Source organism: Lycorma delicatula, chromosome 9 (assembly GCF_047948215.1).
Source record: "Lycorma delicatula isolate Av1 chromosome 9, ASM4794821v1, whole genome shotgun sequence".
Taxonomy (NCBI): domain Eukaryota; kingdom Metazoa; phylum Arthropoda; class Insecta; order Hemiptera; family Fulgoridae; genus Lycorma; species Lycorma delicatula.
The window spans coordinates 65,238,110-65,255,841 of NC_134463.1; the positions used below are offsets into that span (position 1 = coordinate 65,238,110).

The following is a 17,732-nucleotide window of genomic DNA, read 5'->3' on the forward strand; positions in this document are numbered from 1 at the left end:
TTTTATCTTTTAGACAGCATAACATGTCATAATGTATAGTGATTACAACAATTTTGTATGTTTATTGACTAGTACTGTGCGCATTGCTATTTTTTGTTTTTATGAAATTTTAAGGAAATTTAGATGGACAATTTCTTTGGTAGGTAATCTATTATAAATATTTTTCCCCTTAATGATAGCTCATTTCTTTCTCATTCAGGTGATATAACATATAATAGGTTATGTATATGCATTAGGCTTACTGTCATTTTTTTTAAGACACCTCAAAAATGCCCAGGCTTCCACTCCAGTCATTTCATTTAGGTTTAGGTCTGAAAGTATTAATTAGTAAGGTGAAAATCCTCTCATAATAATTTCAGAAGAAATTTAGTGTAATTTCGAATTCATTTTTCAGTGTGGGAACACAAAAGATTAGTACCTTATTCCTTCAATAGAAGAGTAGTAGGCAATTCATATTATTTGATATTGTTATTCCCAAGCTAATAAACAACCCCATGTTTAACATTGGTTGTTACTATATTTGGCAGCAACATAGGGCACTTCCTCATTGTCGTCTGTAAATTACAGACCATCTCAATAAAAATTTTCCTGAATGGATAGGATGCCATGGAAAAATGAATGAAAAATGATTACATGGATTCATGCAACTTGACACCTTGGAATTTTATGTTGTAGGAAATTATCAGACACAATATTTTATTTAAATTCAAATAAGCTGAACTGTCTCAAGCTGCCAAATGAAATCTCAGACAATTTTATAAATTTATTAAAAAAATGTGTAATTCAGTCAATAAATTTGCCACAAATGCATAAGAGCAGAAGAACAACACTTTGAACATTTCCTCTAATATGGATTTACCAGATGTGAAAAAAAAGTTTTTTATTAAACATTTAATAACATACTCACCATCATGATAATTACACTAAAATTTCAAGTAGAAAGTTCAGAACTATCTTCATGATCTGAAGGAGGTGTGTTGTCAACAAAAGACGTATCAACATCAGAAACATTGTAATATGATGCATCTCTACCTCCTCCACCCCCAACTCCATCTAATCTGTTCATACCTTCTAAAGCTCTCTGATTATTTGGTTCTAAACTAAAATAGAGGATAAGATTTATTAAAATTATTAATTAAAAGTATCTTTAAGAAGAAACTAAACCAACTACTGATTGCATCTATACACATATAAAAATAAAATTTGGTAACTGAATATGTCCACTTTTTCAAAACATCTTTGTTTCATACAAAGTTGAAACACTATGAACGATTATTCCACCCTCTGTTAAATCTGTTTCACAATATGAGTTTTCCCCTTTTTAAAAAAAAAATTTTTAGGCAATTCTCCTTTAGGGTCCATTTTACAAAACGAATATAAAATGTTGAAATGTTACAAAAGCTTTTGTAAGAAACATTAAGTGCAGACATCCAAATACATTCAAAATGTACAGCTAATTTTTTCTTGTGTAAAAGTAAAAATATTTACAAATGACATTATTCGCTTAGCAAAAACAAGATGTTGAAATTATTTGTATCGTTAAACCAAGGTTAATAGAACACAAAGAAATATAATAAATAAAATTAGTGCTTTAATTTTAAATAAATGGTTGTAGAAAACTTTTCATTTTCTAATATTTATTTATAAAATCTATATTCTTAGATATACATTCTTTTACAACAAGTAGAATGAATTTGTTTAATCCATCAAACTTATCAGATGTTAATGGTTTATTGCATGGTAACCCTCAAATATTTTGACTTGAGATAATCCTAATATCTATAACCTAATAAACTTTCTTTAAGCCTATTTCAATTTTTTTTTTCAAAAAATAGACTTGAGTAGTGAAGAAACCAAGTTTTATCAGAAACTCCTTTTGGTATAATTTGTTTTCATCATTCCAAATTCATTTTAATGCACAAATTTGAACAAAGTTTTTTTATAAGTTATCTCCCATATAGATGAAATAGCACAAACATAATGGTTGTTAAGCGACAACAGCTGAATTCACTCATGAAAAATGGGAGTCACATTGAAGAATAACAAACATCTCATGCAACATTTACTAGCAACAGCGAGAAGTGATTTCCTACTGTTTTAAACCTGCTTAGTTTAAACCTCATCTACACTTTAGATGTTATGCAAAAATTAACTTTATATTTTAGAAAAATATTCTGCTTTTCAAAAAGTACTTCCTGGAAAACTTTCTAGGAACTACACCTTTTGAAAAATATGTCTTACAATATAGTATGACTATCATAACAAGTCTTAGAAAACCTCCACACCAAAACATTTGCTTCTTTCCATCAGAATGATGCAAAATATAAATTATCTTATATATTTTGTAGTTTGTTTTAAAAATAAAGTGATATCACTAACAATTTAAACTTAAAATAATTTATTTTCATTTATTAACTGATATAAACACCAATTTTACAAGATCCACTTTATTACAACAAAAAAATAGCATTTACAGTTAAATGTAATAAAATAGTTTTCAATTTTTAATTTATGAAAAACTAAAAAAACTAAAACTTTATTTTAATAAAAATATTATTTGAAGAATTTATATTTAGTGAAATCAAGTAAAATAAATAACTAAAAGAACAAAATTAAACCTTTTAAATGTATTAAGTGTTTAATATACAGGAATAATTCTATCAGTCAACCGATAACTCTATTATAAATACAAAACTGAAAAATAATTTTCTCCTCCAAACTAGTGTAGTTAGTGAGTAATGAACTGAATATTTTTAGTTTACGAAGCAAAATAACAAAATTAGGTACTATTATGTTGTTATGTGCCACAGCCAAATGGATGTAGGCAACTTGACATGATATATAAGCTGCTCTTAAAATTAATGTAGAATTTTAAATAACAATAAGCATTCCATGCAATGCTTATAAAGAAATATGAAAAGCAATTTCCTATTGCTTTCTTCATTGAAGAAAAGACTGCTTCATTCAGTGAAGCAAGTTTGCCAAAATTTTCTCCTACAAGTCAGATGTCACATTCACTCAGTTTATCACAAGACTTAATATATAACAAACATCATTACTCTTGGAAAAAGCAACTCAAACAGGTTCTTGTTAATTAAATTTCATGAATCACATATATCACACTGATAAGGACTGGGACAAATAGTACAAACTGACAAACTAATGCTCCTATTTTTGTCGAGAAATAATAAGATATATACATTTCTTCACTTTGCAGAAGTAATATTAGATAACAAAAAAAATCACTTTTTGACAAAAGATAGAATTCAATGCAGAAGTTTAAGAACTGTCAAACAACATACAATATTAACAAAATTAAATAATTCTATAAATAATTTTTTTTAAATATATAAAACAGAAAATATCTACCTTAAAGCAGTGTGATAATGATCAAATGCTTTCGCTTCTTCATTAAGTCTACCTAATAAATCACCAAGCATTTGATGTAACCTACATGTTGGTGTTATACTAACTTGTTTTTCTAATAATGCAACAGCACCTTCTAAATTCATTTCCTACAAAAAAAATGAATGTATAATATAAATAACGTAAATTTAATCATAAAAGAAAATTATAATTTTCAGACAATTAATAAAATGTAGGCAATACTGCACGTTTTGTCAATTAATTATCTCTTACAACTGATTTTGTCATGTAAAAAAATAATAATAAAGCAAATAAATGAGTCAAATGAAAATTCTCCAAGACATTAGATGTAACTTTATTTACTTAAACTAATATGTAGTTATATTCCTTGTTTTTATAATGATAACTCTACTACAACCTAGATTCACTATACAAAGATCTGCGGTTCTTATTTGGAACCTAAATATAAATTGTGACCAGAAGACAGAACTGAAGAATGGCTAGCATTAAAATTTAACTAGAACAGCTATAAAAATTAGCGTTTAAATATTCACATTGAAATACAGTAAATATTTAAACTCTGTATCACACTAACACATAGGTAAAGTTAGGTAAGTTAGATAATTGGAAGTTTCACGTCAAAGATAAAAATAGCCAAAAATATCAATTGTTGAACTTGTAGAGTTGTAATTAAGTGCTGAGATAGTCAAATTTAACATAATCATTTTTATATTGGAACAATAAAAGAAATTATAATTAAACATGAAGAGATTTATATCCAAAGAAAGATTTATCACTATGTAAATAAAAAATACAGAAAAATTGTACTATCACACCCATTTTTTCAACAAATAATAACTTGGGAGAAAAAACATATATATAAAAAATAGAAAAGCCTTGAATATATAAATCCATTTCAAACCACATAAACTGTTTTGCTTCAAAACCAAATTTTTGTGACAATTAACATTTTAATACATTATTTAGAGAAGCAGAATAATGAAGTAAATATAGTAAAATCTCCGTTGTGACTCTCTTTGTAATAGAAATCACACCATAGCAATATCTCTTAGTCCCATCACACTGTTATACTAAAATATAGTATTTTAAACTCAAGGTGACAAAATCCCAGCAATCTTTTTTTAGTAGTTCTAACATGACCACCTGTTATGTTAAACCACCTGCTTTTTTTGTGCAAAAATAAAATATTCAAAAAATTTTACAACTATATAGTATAAGAACTGGCTGTTAAAAAGGGGTTGACTTTTATCTTGTGAAGAGAGAGAGAGAGAGAGAGAGAGAGAGTGAGCGAGTGCTGAGGCTGGTGGTAGTAGGCCTGTTGTACTACTGAATGACTGTATTCTGTATTACTGAATACATAGGGATAAATTCTCAGTATATTACAATGGTAAATGGGCAATCATTTACTTCCTGTCATTCTCACTTTTTCCAAGAAAACATTATCATATCACGACTGAAGTCGGCTGGTTAGCCCTGGCCAGTTGTTCATTATTTAACAACGTTGAGTGTGCGTTTAGATTTCTGAGTGGTATTCATTTATAGGTTGTATTTTCTGTTAAAGTAGTGTAATCGTCTTTACAGTTTTTCCATCATTTAAACCAAAGCTTTTTTTCAACCATGTCGTCTAATCATAAAATCTTATCTTTGCAAGAAAAAATGGAAGTCATTCTTGAATTAAAGTCGATGTTTGTCGGAAGTTTAACTTAGCAAGCTCATCAGTAAGCACAATATAAAAAAATAAAGACAAAATTCAGTTAGCTTACAGTGAAGGGAGTAATTTTAAATAAAGCTTTTTTTCAAGCTGTTTTAAAATGGTTTCAACAAAAATGAAGTTTTAATTTTCCAATGAACAGACCCCTGTAACAAACCCAAGCCAAACTCTTCATTCAAAGATTAGACATAATTTTAAAGCTTCTGATGGTTGACTAGAAAAATTTAAGTAAAGACATAAAATTTCCTTTCACTAAAATTAACAGGAATGCAAAAGATTTGATTTGAATGCTACAAATGACTGGTTAAAAACTGAGTGGTCTAGAATATGTAATGTTTACAAGCAAGAAGACATATTCAATGCTGAGGAAGCAGAACTTTTTTTTTAAAGCACTCCCTGATAAAACATTAAGATTCAAAGAAGAAAAATTTATGCAGAAAACTTTCAAAAGAAAGAATCACCATTTTTGTCTATGCTAATATGACAGGAACTAAGAAACGTCCTTTGTTAGTTATCAGAAATTCAGTAACACCGAGATGCTTTAAAAATGTAAAAAACCTACCGGTGAAGTACGGCAATAGTAAAACAGCGTGGTTAGCCAGCCTTCATGGCGCAAATGGTAACATCTCGGCCTTTCATTCAGAGGTCTTGAGTTTGAATCCCGGTCACGTATGGCATTTTCATGCACTACACACAAAAAAAATAAATAAACAGCGTAGATGACTGCTAAATTTTTTGAAGAGGAAAAAAATTTTATTCATGGGAAAAAGAATTAATTAAAAATAATCATAAAATTTTATTGCTTGTAGACAATCATACTGCTCATACCAATGTTACAAGATTAAAAAATATGGAAATTCTATTTTTACCATCAAATATAATAAGGGTTCTTCAGCCAATGGACCAAGGAGTTATTAATTGTCTCAAAGGTTACTACAGAAAGAAAATATTGTGTAGGTTTATTGAAGAAATGGAATTTGTACAGAATAAAGAAACATTCAATCTGCATCATTCAGTCTGCTGCAAAAAGTGTGGAAAAATGTGATAAGTAACAATAAAAGATGCATTCCATCATGCTAGTTTTGTTTTACATGCTGAAAAGAACAATCCCAGCTGTGATTTAGAAGACAATATCCTGCTAACAAAATGGAAATTAAATTTTTCATGTTTTACTTCAACATTTTTGTAGTGTGTTAATGTATCACAAAAGTGCTATTATGTTGTGAATAACTATAGCCTTGGTACCCAACGTAAAGGTAAGTGAGTTGATTTTTTTTTTTACTCATTACATCCATTTAATTGTTATCAAAGTAGGAGTACTACACAATACCATAAAAAAAATGATGACAAGATTAAATTAAGAAATAAAATTTTACAGTTGTTATAGTTAGGTATGATATAAATCAGGTCAAGTAACATCAATTTGGGCTTGAACACATCCAATTCTGTATTTTTTTTATTCTTCTTTCTCCGTAATGGAAATCTCATAATGGCAAAGATTATGGATCTCTTCAAAACTGTTACAGAAACTTGAATGTAATTAAATAATTAATGAAACAATAGATATGGGATGAAAAAGAATTAATGGAATTGAAAGCTTATCTAGGAACAACAGAAAAATATTTCAGTATCATAGCAACTGTGTACTTTTCTTTCTATCTAATAGATGAACACATCAAGATCTGTAGAGCATAGGTGAATTGTAAACATTAGTTTCTTGGTTGTATCTTTTGACCACCACTCATTCTAGGCATCAAATTATAATATATTCTGGCCTCATGAACCAAGTTTGAAGCCAAAATTTGTCACTTCATATAAATAATGGATACAGTCACCAAATAAATCTCACCTAGCCCTCCACCAGATATCTGGAGACTTAACTTGATAAAGACATACAACTCAACTGACCATAAAACTAGATAGATATTTTAATAATTGTTAAAACAGTTAATTCAGTGTAAAAAATTTTTAGACCTTTACTTAGATTTGTTTCTTTTTTGGACATATTGAAACCTACCTTGGAAAAAATGTATATAAACTTCAATCACATATGTTATATAATGTCTCATAGTAATAAAAATTGTTATCATCTTGATAAAATTTTGGGATAATGAAAATTTATTAGTGGAAAAAAAGGTACTTTGTAAGAATTATTTATTATCTTACACATTTGCTTCAAAACTTTTTTAAATAAATTAGAACTCAAGTAACACAGAAAATAACAAGGTTTAATATAATATTCAATTCAATAATCTTCAAGGCTTTTACAAATTAATTTTTTCAAACAGGTGTTTTGATTGATATTACTCTTCAAATACATACTTTTTCATTCATGAATACAACTACAGTAAAAAATTAGACCATTCTGATGACAAAACCAACAAACCAGTACAAACAAATTTCCACAACAGAACTTTTATCACAATTTCAAGTTTCAAATAATTCTTCCAAATCCAATAAACAACTAAACCAACCAAAAAAAATGTTTAAATCGCATACTTGTTCATGTATTTCTGCTAATAAATAAACCGCAGGTAGGTAGCTCTCATCTTGAAGTAAAGCTTTCTCAAGCAAAGATTTAGCTTTACATACAGCAACTGGATCTTTCATTAATACACTTGCATACAACTGAAACAATAAAAATGTATTTTACTTTACTTACATAAAAATTTTTATTTAACTATATTTAAATTATTATTCCTGTTAAATGAACAAAGAAAAACCAGTTGTTATTAAATTTTTATATCTACATAAACAGGATTTAAAATATAATTTTATTTAAGTACTTTTATGAGGGCACAAGTTCAATGTTAAGAATTCAAATATCTTGTATGGCCAAAATATTCAAACAAAACAAAGTGATAAAATTTAATATCTTCAATTGACAAAGTAGAATACTGACTGTAAGAGCACGTGGAGCATTACTTAACTGCTTGCAAGCATTGCTTGCTACAGTACTCGCTTCTCGCAGACGATGTGTAGCAACATAACAATCAACTAAGCCTTGATGCGGTTCATAGCGAAATGGGGCCACCTATAAAGTAAAGCATACATTTAAAAAATTTATTAAAATTAGCACACTAATCAATATTATTTTATAGCTATTTAATCTATACTATTGTATAAGGAGGAGATTGTTTTTATTTGTTCAGCATAAACAAAAGAACTACTCAATCAATATTAACCAAATATTTACCCATGTTTCTTAGCATAACTGAGAAGGTTTTTGGATATAATTCATCCCCAAAAAAAAAATATATATATAATGTAGTAGTGGAGATTTGCCAGTCGAAGCATAAACTCTAATGAACTGCGAGTCTCTATCACAGTGTGAATTGGGTTTGAACTGAACGATTTGAATCAATCAGAAGAATAATATTACAAAATAATAGAATTAAATTTACGTTAAATAGAAAAATATTAAATAAATTAAAAAAATTTATATTTAAAATTAATGGGCTTCCCGTGGAGACTCCGTGTGAGGCTAAAAAGGTGAGGTACACAAGCACCTCGTGGGAAGCTAGACCAATCTTCACCATCAACTGATAACAAATAGGGTGTACCTGGAGCACTGTTTTGGGAGGTGCAATATATACACACAAAGAGTGTTCAAAGAGTAATGAGAATTTTGAAATTTCACAGGTTGTATTAGTCTGATTCTCGAGATTTTTTCATTGTTGTATTGGTAAACATGTCTGAAAAGTATCTGTACATTTTTATCCACATTGGATGTTTAGTCTGTTGTCAGCTGTCAAAAGGATAACATGTGTTTTGGTGAGATTGTCAATTTTTTATTTGTACAAATAATGGCTCAGATAATTTGTATTAAATTTTGCTATAAGAACAGAATAAAGTGCAGCAATGTTTTAAAAATGTTAAATATTGCTTTTGGTGAGTCTGCTATGAGTAAAGCAAGGGTTTACGAGTGGTATATGCATTTCCAAGAAGGTCGTGAAGATGATGAGCGCCCCGGGTTCCCCAGCAGATCAACAACCGAGGAAAACATGGAAAAAGTGCAAAAAAATGATTATGAATGAACAACAAATCACAATCAGAGAAGTCGCTGATGATGTTGGGATATCAACTGACTCATGCCATGAAATTTTTTCGGATGTTTTGGGTATGAATTGTGTGACAGCAAAATTTGTTCCCAAATTATTGAATTTCGAACAAAAATACAGGCAAATGGTAGTTGCTCAGGAGTCGCTAAATGAAGTCAACAATGCAGAACTACTGAACGTGTCATAATAGGTGATGAAACATGGGTTTACAGATATGATATTAAAACTAAGGCTCAATTGTCCCAGTGGAGGCATTCTGATCACAAAGACCGAAAAAAGCTCGATAAGTACGGTCAAATGTGAAGAATATGTTCACAGTGTTCTTCAATTTTAACAACATAGGTCATCATGAGTTCTTGCCACAAGGTCAAATGATCAATAAGGAGTATTACCTACAAGTTCAACGCTGTTTGCGTGATGCAATCCAAAAAAAAAAAACACCCGGATATGTGGCAAAATAATTCGTGGCTTTTGCACCACAATAATGCACCTGCTCACACTTCATTGCTTGTTCGTCAATTTTTAGCTATAAACAACACTGTAATGATAACCCAGCTGCCATATTCGTCAGACATGGCCCTGTGTGACTTTTTTCTATTCCCAAAAATAAAGAGAACCTTAAAGGGCTGTCATTTTACAAGTATAGAAGAGATTAAAACCGAACAGCTGAAAGAGCTAAACACTACTCCAAAGATCAAGTTCCAGAAATGTTTCAGGGATTGAAAAAGTACTGGCATAAGTATATAACACCTAATGAGCACTATTTTGAAGGGGATAAAATTAATATAGACGAATAAATAAAATTCTTTCAAAAAAACAAAAATTCTCATTACTTTTTGAATACACATCGTATATACTGAATTTTCTGAATTATACTGAATCTTTTCAAGACCCATATCCCTCTGTACTAATATACCACATGAAAAGGTAACTTTTCATATATACCATACGAATATTTTTCATATGTACCATGTGAAAAGTTACCACATTTATTATTCAACAGCTACCAATCCCATCGTATTTCTGTTTGCAGCCATGTACACCATTCTCAGGGAGAACTATTTTAAATTTATTTTTAAAGGGGTGGAACTCAACCTCTTTCCTACACCTACCCCAAATCAAAAATCTTAAATGGCAATGGTAACATTTAATTACATTAATTAACAACTCGAAAAAATAATTAATTTTGGTGAAAAGAAAATTAAAATATGCCCATCCCTTCGCTCAGTAGGTGCAAAAAACCATTTGGAGTAAGTACATTTTTTTTAAATTTCGGTCCAACTAAAATAATTATAAAATTATGTAATATTACTTCTTAAACAATTTGAAATAATCATAATCTGTGGATTAAAACTGTGAAAATTATTTTTTAAATTTCCAACAAAAAATTTCGCCCTTAAATGTTTTCTAAATTTTCAAGGGCTGAAACTTATTTTTTTTTTAAAGGGACAATGTAGCTTATGATAATTAATTGGAAGGCCCTTTGAACGAAGAGTAATTTGGCACAAATAAAATAAAAATTGCTTCACTGGTATTGAAGTTATGATTAAAAATGTCGTTTTTTTAAGTTACATAGTTACATTAGGATACAGTATTACTGACCCAAAACATAAGGTCTGAAATCGTCCATTCTTCTTAAAAATATGGGTTTTAGGTTTCTCCAGCATTGAAAAAAATGTACCAATACACAAAGCATTGTAACATTACTTAAACATACAAAAAACCAATAATAAAATACCTACTTCTTTGCTGGCAATATGTTGAAAAATTGATTACCTTGTTGTAACAGGTTACAATTTTCTGCCAATTAGTAAGATCTCAGTTTCTATGGTAAATTTTTGCACATTGAAACCATGTATGTAATTTTTCTCTGAAACCATGTAATGAGTGGCAAAAAGTATTTATTGCATTTATTTCATAATCACATTTCATTTAAATTGTGTTCTTTAGTTATAATTGGCATTTGGTTTGTGTTATTGTTCTACCACTTAGCCTTTCATTTTTTGTCTTTAGGAAATTCGTCTCACTAAAATGACTTACAATCTGGAAGAAAGGACTGAACTAATTTTCACATACAGAGAACAAACTAAATGTGCTAGAACTGCACAAACATTTAATGAACAGCATCCAAATAAAAACGTTTCACACTTATATTGTAAAACTTGTAAAAATGGGATCCGTCATGAATAAGAAACATTCAGGGCAAAAGGTTTTAGATGAATTAACTTTGGTTGAAATTTTGGGAAATGCAGTATGAAATCCTCACAGTTCAATTCATAAAATATTCCATGGAAACTGGGGTTTCTGATTGTTCAGTTTTCACTGCATTAAAATTGAATAAATGTTTTCTGTATAAAATTCAACTGCATCAAGAACTGTATTAGGATGATGCTGACAGAAAGACTGAACTCTGTGAAGAAATGATTCAATTATAGATGATCCAACGTTTATGAAAAAAATTTGTTTTTCTGACGAATTCACCTTCTTTCTAAATGGTTTTGTTAATAAACATAACTGCCAATACTGGAGTGATGTAAATACTCAATGTTTTCAATGTTGAAAACATGCAGCATCCTGAAAGAATAAATGTGTGGGTCAAGATTTACAGTGATAAGATAATCAGTCCAGTAATTATTGATGGGAATTTGACAGGTAAAAAGGGTTTGCAGTTGCTGGAAGAAGTTATTCCAACATAATCTAAAAAAACAAAAAACATAATCTTAAAGAAAGATGTATTGAAGTTTTGATCAGTTAAAAGTATTTTAAATGCTCCTGCCAGAACAGGTAATGAGATTAGCAGTAAGATAAATTAATAAAAAATAAATAATTAATCTACAACGAACTTAAAATGATAAAAGATATTAACCAACAAAAAAATTATATAAAAAAAAGAGCTATCTAATCACAACTTCAATACCAGCGAACCAATTTTTATTTTATTACCAAATTGTTTCTCATTCAAATGGCCTTCCAATGAGGTGTCACAAGCTACATTGTCTCATTAAAAAAAAATGTTTTCAACCCTTACAAATTTATAAAACATTTAAGGGTGAAATTTTGTGTTGGTAATTTAAAAAATAATTTTCACAGGTTTAATCCACAGATGATTATTTCAAATGGTTTAAGAGGTAATATTATGTAATTTTACTGAAATTTTTAAGTACTACCACAAATGGTTTTTCGCACCTATGGAGCAAAGGGATATGTGGATTTTTATTTTCTTTTCATTAAAATTCTTCTTTTTTTCATGTTGTCAATTAATGTAATTAAATGTTATCATTGCCATTTAAGATTTTTGAGTTGGGGTAGGTGTAGCGAAGAGGGTTCCACCTCTTTGAAAATAATTTCATAAACAGGTTCCCCAGAGAACGGTGTACACAGCTGCAAACAAAAATATGATGGGATTGATAGCTGATGAATAATAAATGTGGTACGTTTTCAAATAATCACGCTGTATACTATACAATAATTATATATTTATAAATATATATAAAGTTTGTCTGTCGCATCATGCAAGAACCAACTGACTGATTACTTTAAAATTTGGATAATATCCCAAGAAAGGTTTTAAGCCATTGACCAAGGCCCTAGCTCCCTTGCACGTTAAGATATTATAAATATTCATTATTTCTTCACCCCCAAGGGTGAAGTTGTGAATTCAAGGTATTCATTAAGAAAAAAATAGATTAATTCTTTTACTTCATTATTATATAATAAGTTATGAATTTTTCATTATCAAAGATGAGTGTACTTTTGTTACCAAAGTTATGATTATTCTACCTACTGTAATTTAGTTTCTTTTTCAGGTTTCAAGAAAGCCTGAATAATATAATTATTATTTATCAATATTATTCTCACAACCATGAGGATATGTACAGTGTGGGGGTTCAGGGAATGGAGCACTCTGGGTAGATCGGAATGGCAACCAAAGCAAGCTCTGCTGGCAAATTGGAAATCGCCTAGGCTGACCTGAGCCTCAAGGGTCCTGGTTCTGGCTAGATAGGCTGGCTAGTAAAATATAAAGTGTTTATAATAAATAACATTGCAACAACAAACCAGTTCATAAAAACTTTTACAATATTTAAGTTTCTGAAGGCCAACTTCATTGAAGCAAGGAGTAAATAAATGAGGGCTGGTTTTTATAAATCCATTATTATGAATTTACTGATGCGTCTCTCTCTCTCTCTCTGCACACGCGTGTGTGTGTCATCCGTTGTAACTTCTTTAGCAGAAATCTTGAGCTATTTACTTTTTATTTTAAGATTTTTTAGACACATTTTTATTGATGTAGAAATAATACGTCTTAACAGATAAAAAACCAATTAAAACATTTTCTAAAAACATTAACTTATCTGTTTATTTATCAATTAATAATCTTTTTTTAATGTCAGTTAAAACAAATTTTTTACACTAATATTAAATTTTATATCTATTTTAAAAATTTTACTAATAAATTTTTACTAATCTTAAATTTATTACTAGTCATTTTTTAATTCTTAGATCACTGATATGAAATTTTTATTTGATTGGTTTTGTATGCTGAAACTAAACAAGGTGAACAAAATGGCAAATCATAATAAAATACTTCAAGAGTCTAAATTCTTGAAGTAACTCATAAAGTCACTCTTTATTAGCATAACTTCATTATCACTTTTCTGTGGATCACAAGTGGTCTAACCACAAGTAGATCCACACCAAGGAAATGTATTTTTAAAAATCTCTTTCAAGTTCATCATTCTTTTAATTTCATTCAATTTTTTAAATAATCAAACAAATTACAATATGTAGTACTGTTAATATTTAGCTTTCTATTACCCTAAATGCTTCTCTAAAATGAGTAACTGCTTCTTGATATTTCTTTAAGTCGTATAAAATTTTACCTTTTAAAATTAATGCTTCAACATTTCTAGGACTGAAAAAACAAGCCTGAAAAAAAAACAATTTTTTTAATTATTTCATAAAACTTCTAAATAATACAATCTATAGATTCATGAAAATAAAACTTTATTAAAAACAAAATAAAAAATAACATCATTAATATTAACCAGTTATTAAAAAATTAATCTAAAACAATTATTTTAATTAATCAGTTTGAAAGGAAATATAGATTTGTTTGAAAGGAAAATTCATATTGCTTCAAAATAAAATTAGTTTTAATAATTGGCGAGTTTCTTTCAATTTTTTTGAATTAATTCTTTCTTATTTTAACATATACCACAGTCTACACGGCACTTTGTCATTTAACAAATTTTCTTTCACGATTTCTAAATAATCAAGTAAGATTTCCACGTAGCATATTAGGTCAACCTTGTACCTCTTCAATAGTCAGTTTTTTCTTTCAAAAAATCTGACTCTGCACTGTACTTTTTCAATAATTTCTTCTCCTTACATCAATTCAAAAATGGGTTTATTATTATATTGTAATATTTAAATTATTCATCAACACTTTTGCCCATCACCTGTAACTCAATTTGCTATTTGCACTGAATGAGCTGTAATAACTTGATCAAATATGTCAGCATTTCTATATAAATTATCATCCTCGCTAATGTTAGTAACATTCTTTCTTGATTAACGCCTTTATTGAAACAACCACATTAAATAGTAAATCTTTTACAAATACAGTCAAACTTGCAAATAAGAGTAATAAGCTGTTTTAATAAGAACTAAATATTAAAATATAAAAGGCTATTTTTTCTTAAAAACCGATTGGTTCTTATTTATATTAATTTTATGATGATTTTATACAGTAACAAAGTAGAAACTTGGATTTTAATAAGATAATGTTTCTTATAAATATAGTTGTTAAATATGCAACAAAAAACATGTAAATTTGACGTAGAAATAAATATAATAAAATTATTAAATCACCATAAAATATTATTTAGAGAGAATTACAATAATCAATATTAGAAAATTTTCAATTAAGGAGTAAATTATCATAGTAATGACAACCTGATGAAAACCATTATTTCCCAGGGCATTACACTCTACCAAAGATCAAGCAAGATACATATACTAATTATTCAATTTAATATGTCTATTTTTGAACAGGGAGACACCATAATAGTTAAACTTATATGACAAAGTAAATAATGTATGCCAATAGAGTACGAGTGAATGAATGGATATTTATTTGTGTAGAGAATTTATTCCTCATCGCCAACCCAAGGTAAATAAATACTGCACTTTTAATAGCAATAAATAAAACTTACAATAACCTACTATTAAATTTACTATGGCTTGTAAATTTAATGCTTCACTGTAAATGAATTTAATCTCTCCAACTTTTAATTTCCAAAAGCTGAAGTGATTTGCTGCTACAGCTATTGACTTCATAACGAAAACAGGAGATTGAAGACTGGGGCCTTGCGACTTGGCAGGTCAGGTGGGGTGAATCCCCCACATGTCGCTACACGCATGATATATTTCCTATAATGTCTGATTTAGGTATGGTTAGATGGGTTTCCCCCAATCGGTATATCACACAGTTTCTCTCTGAACATGGTGCCTTTTGGGTAAGTTTGGCTAGGTTTTATTTGGTGGATTCGAGTCAATGCCTGGATTGTGGAACTGATGATACAGTGGACCACATCCTCATGTCTGTCCCTGATATGAGGTTGAACATTCACTGTTAGGGAACTTGAGAAACACATTCCTTTCTGGATCTCTGTACTAACTGGATGATCTGTGAGCAGTGGTCTATAGTGACTGGTTTTCTTTCCACCCTTGTGATGTTTAGGTCTGCAGAAGGAGTTTAATCGAGGTATTTGACTGTGGTAGGATCCCAAATGGCTAGGGTTCCGACCTAGGCAATGGATTGGTAGGCGCATTGGCAACGTGCCACAGTTATATTGGTATTGTTTAGATTTGGGCTCCCACTGGCAGGGCAGGCCATGCTGCCTGAGTATGGTAGCCCGTGCAACCGGGGGCATGGCTTCAGTCACAAATATTACCAAGTCACAATCAGGGACTTCCAGTGGCAGTCCCTGATTGTGACTTGGTAATGCCACACGAGACTCCATGATGGGACCAGGTGGAAGTGCAAGGTTTGTCCTCGGCTCCTGTGCGGACCGGAATGAGGTTATGTTCCCCATGTTAGGTGACCTAATTTGGTTGACTTATTTGGGAGTAGGTCTGAACTTCAATGTTGCCTAAAACATAATTTTGACTGGTGTGTGTGTGTGTGTGGCACTGATTTAACTTAAACTCATTCAATTTCTACGGCATTCACAGTTACGAATAGTGTTGTAAAATTTGAACTAGGTGTGGGATCTTTACTTCCATGGTCTCGGTTAGTTAGTTTGAGGGAATCATGCTAGGTTGGATGTGAACATGTTCGTTTGAGACCTACGTGAAGGCAAAATTTGATTTGTATTTTACTGATGATTTGATTTGATTTTACATCAGTGGCATCCCGACCAAAGCCTGGCTGATGACTGTGAGATGTAATCAGTTAGAGGGTCTAAAGAAGACTTCTGGTAAAGCCCCTGGGGCTCAGAACAGAGGGGGTGGTGTGGCAATCGGTAACATCACAAGGTGGGTGTCTTCCCCCTATAGGGTTGGGATGCTATAGCTATAACAGGAAAGTACAAGGCTCAGCTGATAAATTTTGCACACTAACGTGCTACATGGAGACATTGAGTTGGGCGTGGCAGTACATGATAGCTAAAATCCCCCTCTACAAACCTACGATAATGTGTTGAAATCCATTTACCGGTTTGTTTTCAGTAACAGTTAAAATGCAGTCGAGTATAGCCAATGGTTAAAACATCGCACTGTGATCAAAGTTTTAACATCAAAAAATGTGAATCCTACAAATATTTCTCATTGTTTAAAAGCAGTTTAAGGTAGTGAAACTGTTGACAGGAGTACTGTGAGTAGGTGGACGTTGAAATTTTGCAAATGTAAAGCTGGTAAAGTGATAATTGAGGACACACCTCGCAGTGAACAACCAGTTTCTATGATTGGCGAGAAACATCAAAAAGAGGTTGATGATTTGCTTCAAAATGACTGGTGAATCACCCAGCAACGCATCACTATCCAATTAGGCATATCTAAAGAACAAGCTGGCCACATTATCAAGCAATTGGGTTACCATAAAATCTGTGCACAATGGGTACCATGCAAACTTTCTGATGGCTCTGCAAGCTGAAGTTTGAGCCTATTTCGCATCCACCACACTTGTTGGATTTGGCTCCATGCAACTTCCACTTCTTCCCCCACCTCAAGAGGGATCTCAAAGATAATCATTTCACCACCGTCAATGAGGTGAAGGAAGCTGTGACCAGTTGGATCCGAGAAAGACCGCCAGAATTTTTCACACGAATTTGTCATACGTTGGGAAAAGTGTACCAGTATAAATGGGGATTATATTGAAAAATAAATACTGCATTTTGTAGGTAAGGTATTATACTTTTATCCATTTTTATTTCACTTCAATATCTATTTTCATTCGCATGCTATGTATATATGTACAAAATTTATCAGCCAAGCCTCATATATAGACTAGTAAAACAAGAAAAATAAGTTTTGTGGCTTGAGACATTGTTCTAACAAATTTGCTCCAAAAA

The 17,732-nt window shown here is 30.4% G+C and overlaps 1 protein-coding gene across 1 annotated transcript in view; it reads right to left on the reverse strand.

Annotated features, from left to right (window-relative positions):
• Window positions 1-917: 917 nt before the first annotated feature.
• LOC142330189 (anaphase-promoting complex subunit 7-like) overlaps window positions 918-17,732 on the reverse strand; it is a 37,126-nt gene continuing 20,311 nt past the window's right edge. The window contains exons 7-11 of the mRNA XM_075375304.1: window positions 13,975-14,085; window positions 8,001-8,132; window positions 7,598-7,726; window positions 3,370-3,515; window positions 918-1,100 (exon numbers count right to left, since the gene is read on the reverse strand). Of these exons, the coding sequence (XP_075231419.1) occupies window positions 932-1,100; window positions 3,370-3,515; window positions 7,598-7,726; window positions 8,001-8,132; window positions 13,975-14,085 (687 nt within the window). The 3' untranslated portion in view covers window positions 918-931. The remainder of the gene's footprint in view (window positions 1,101-3,369; window positions 3,516-7,597; window positions 7,727-8,000; window positions 8,133-13,974; window positions 14,086-17,732) is intronic.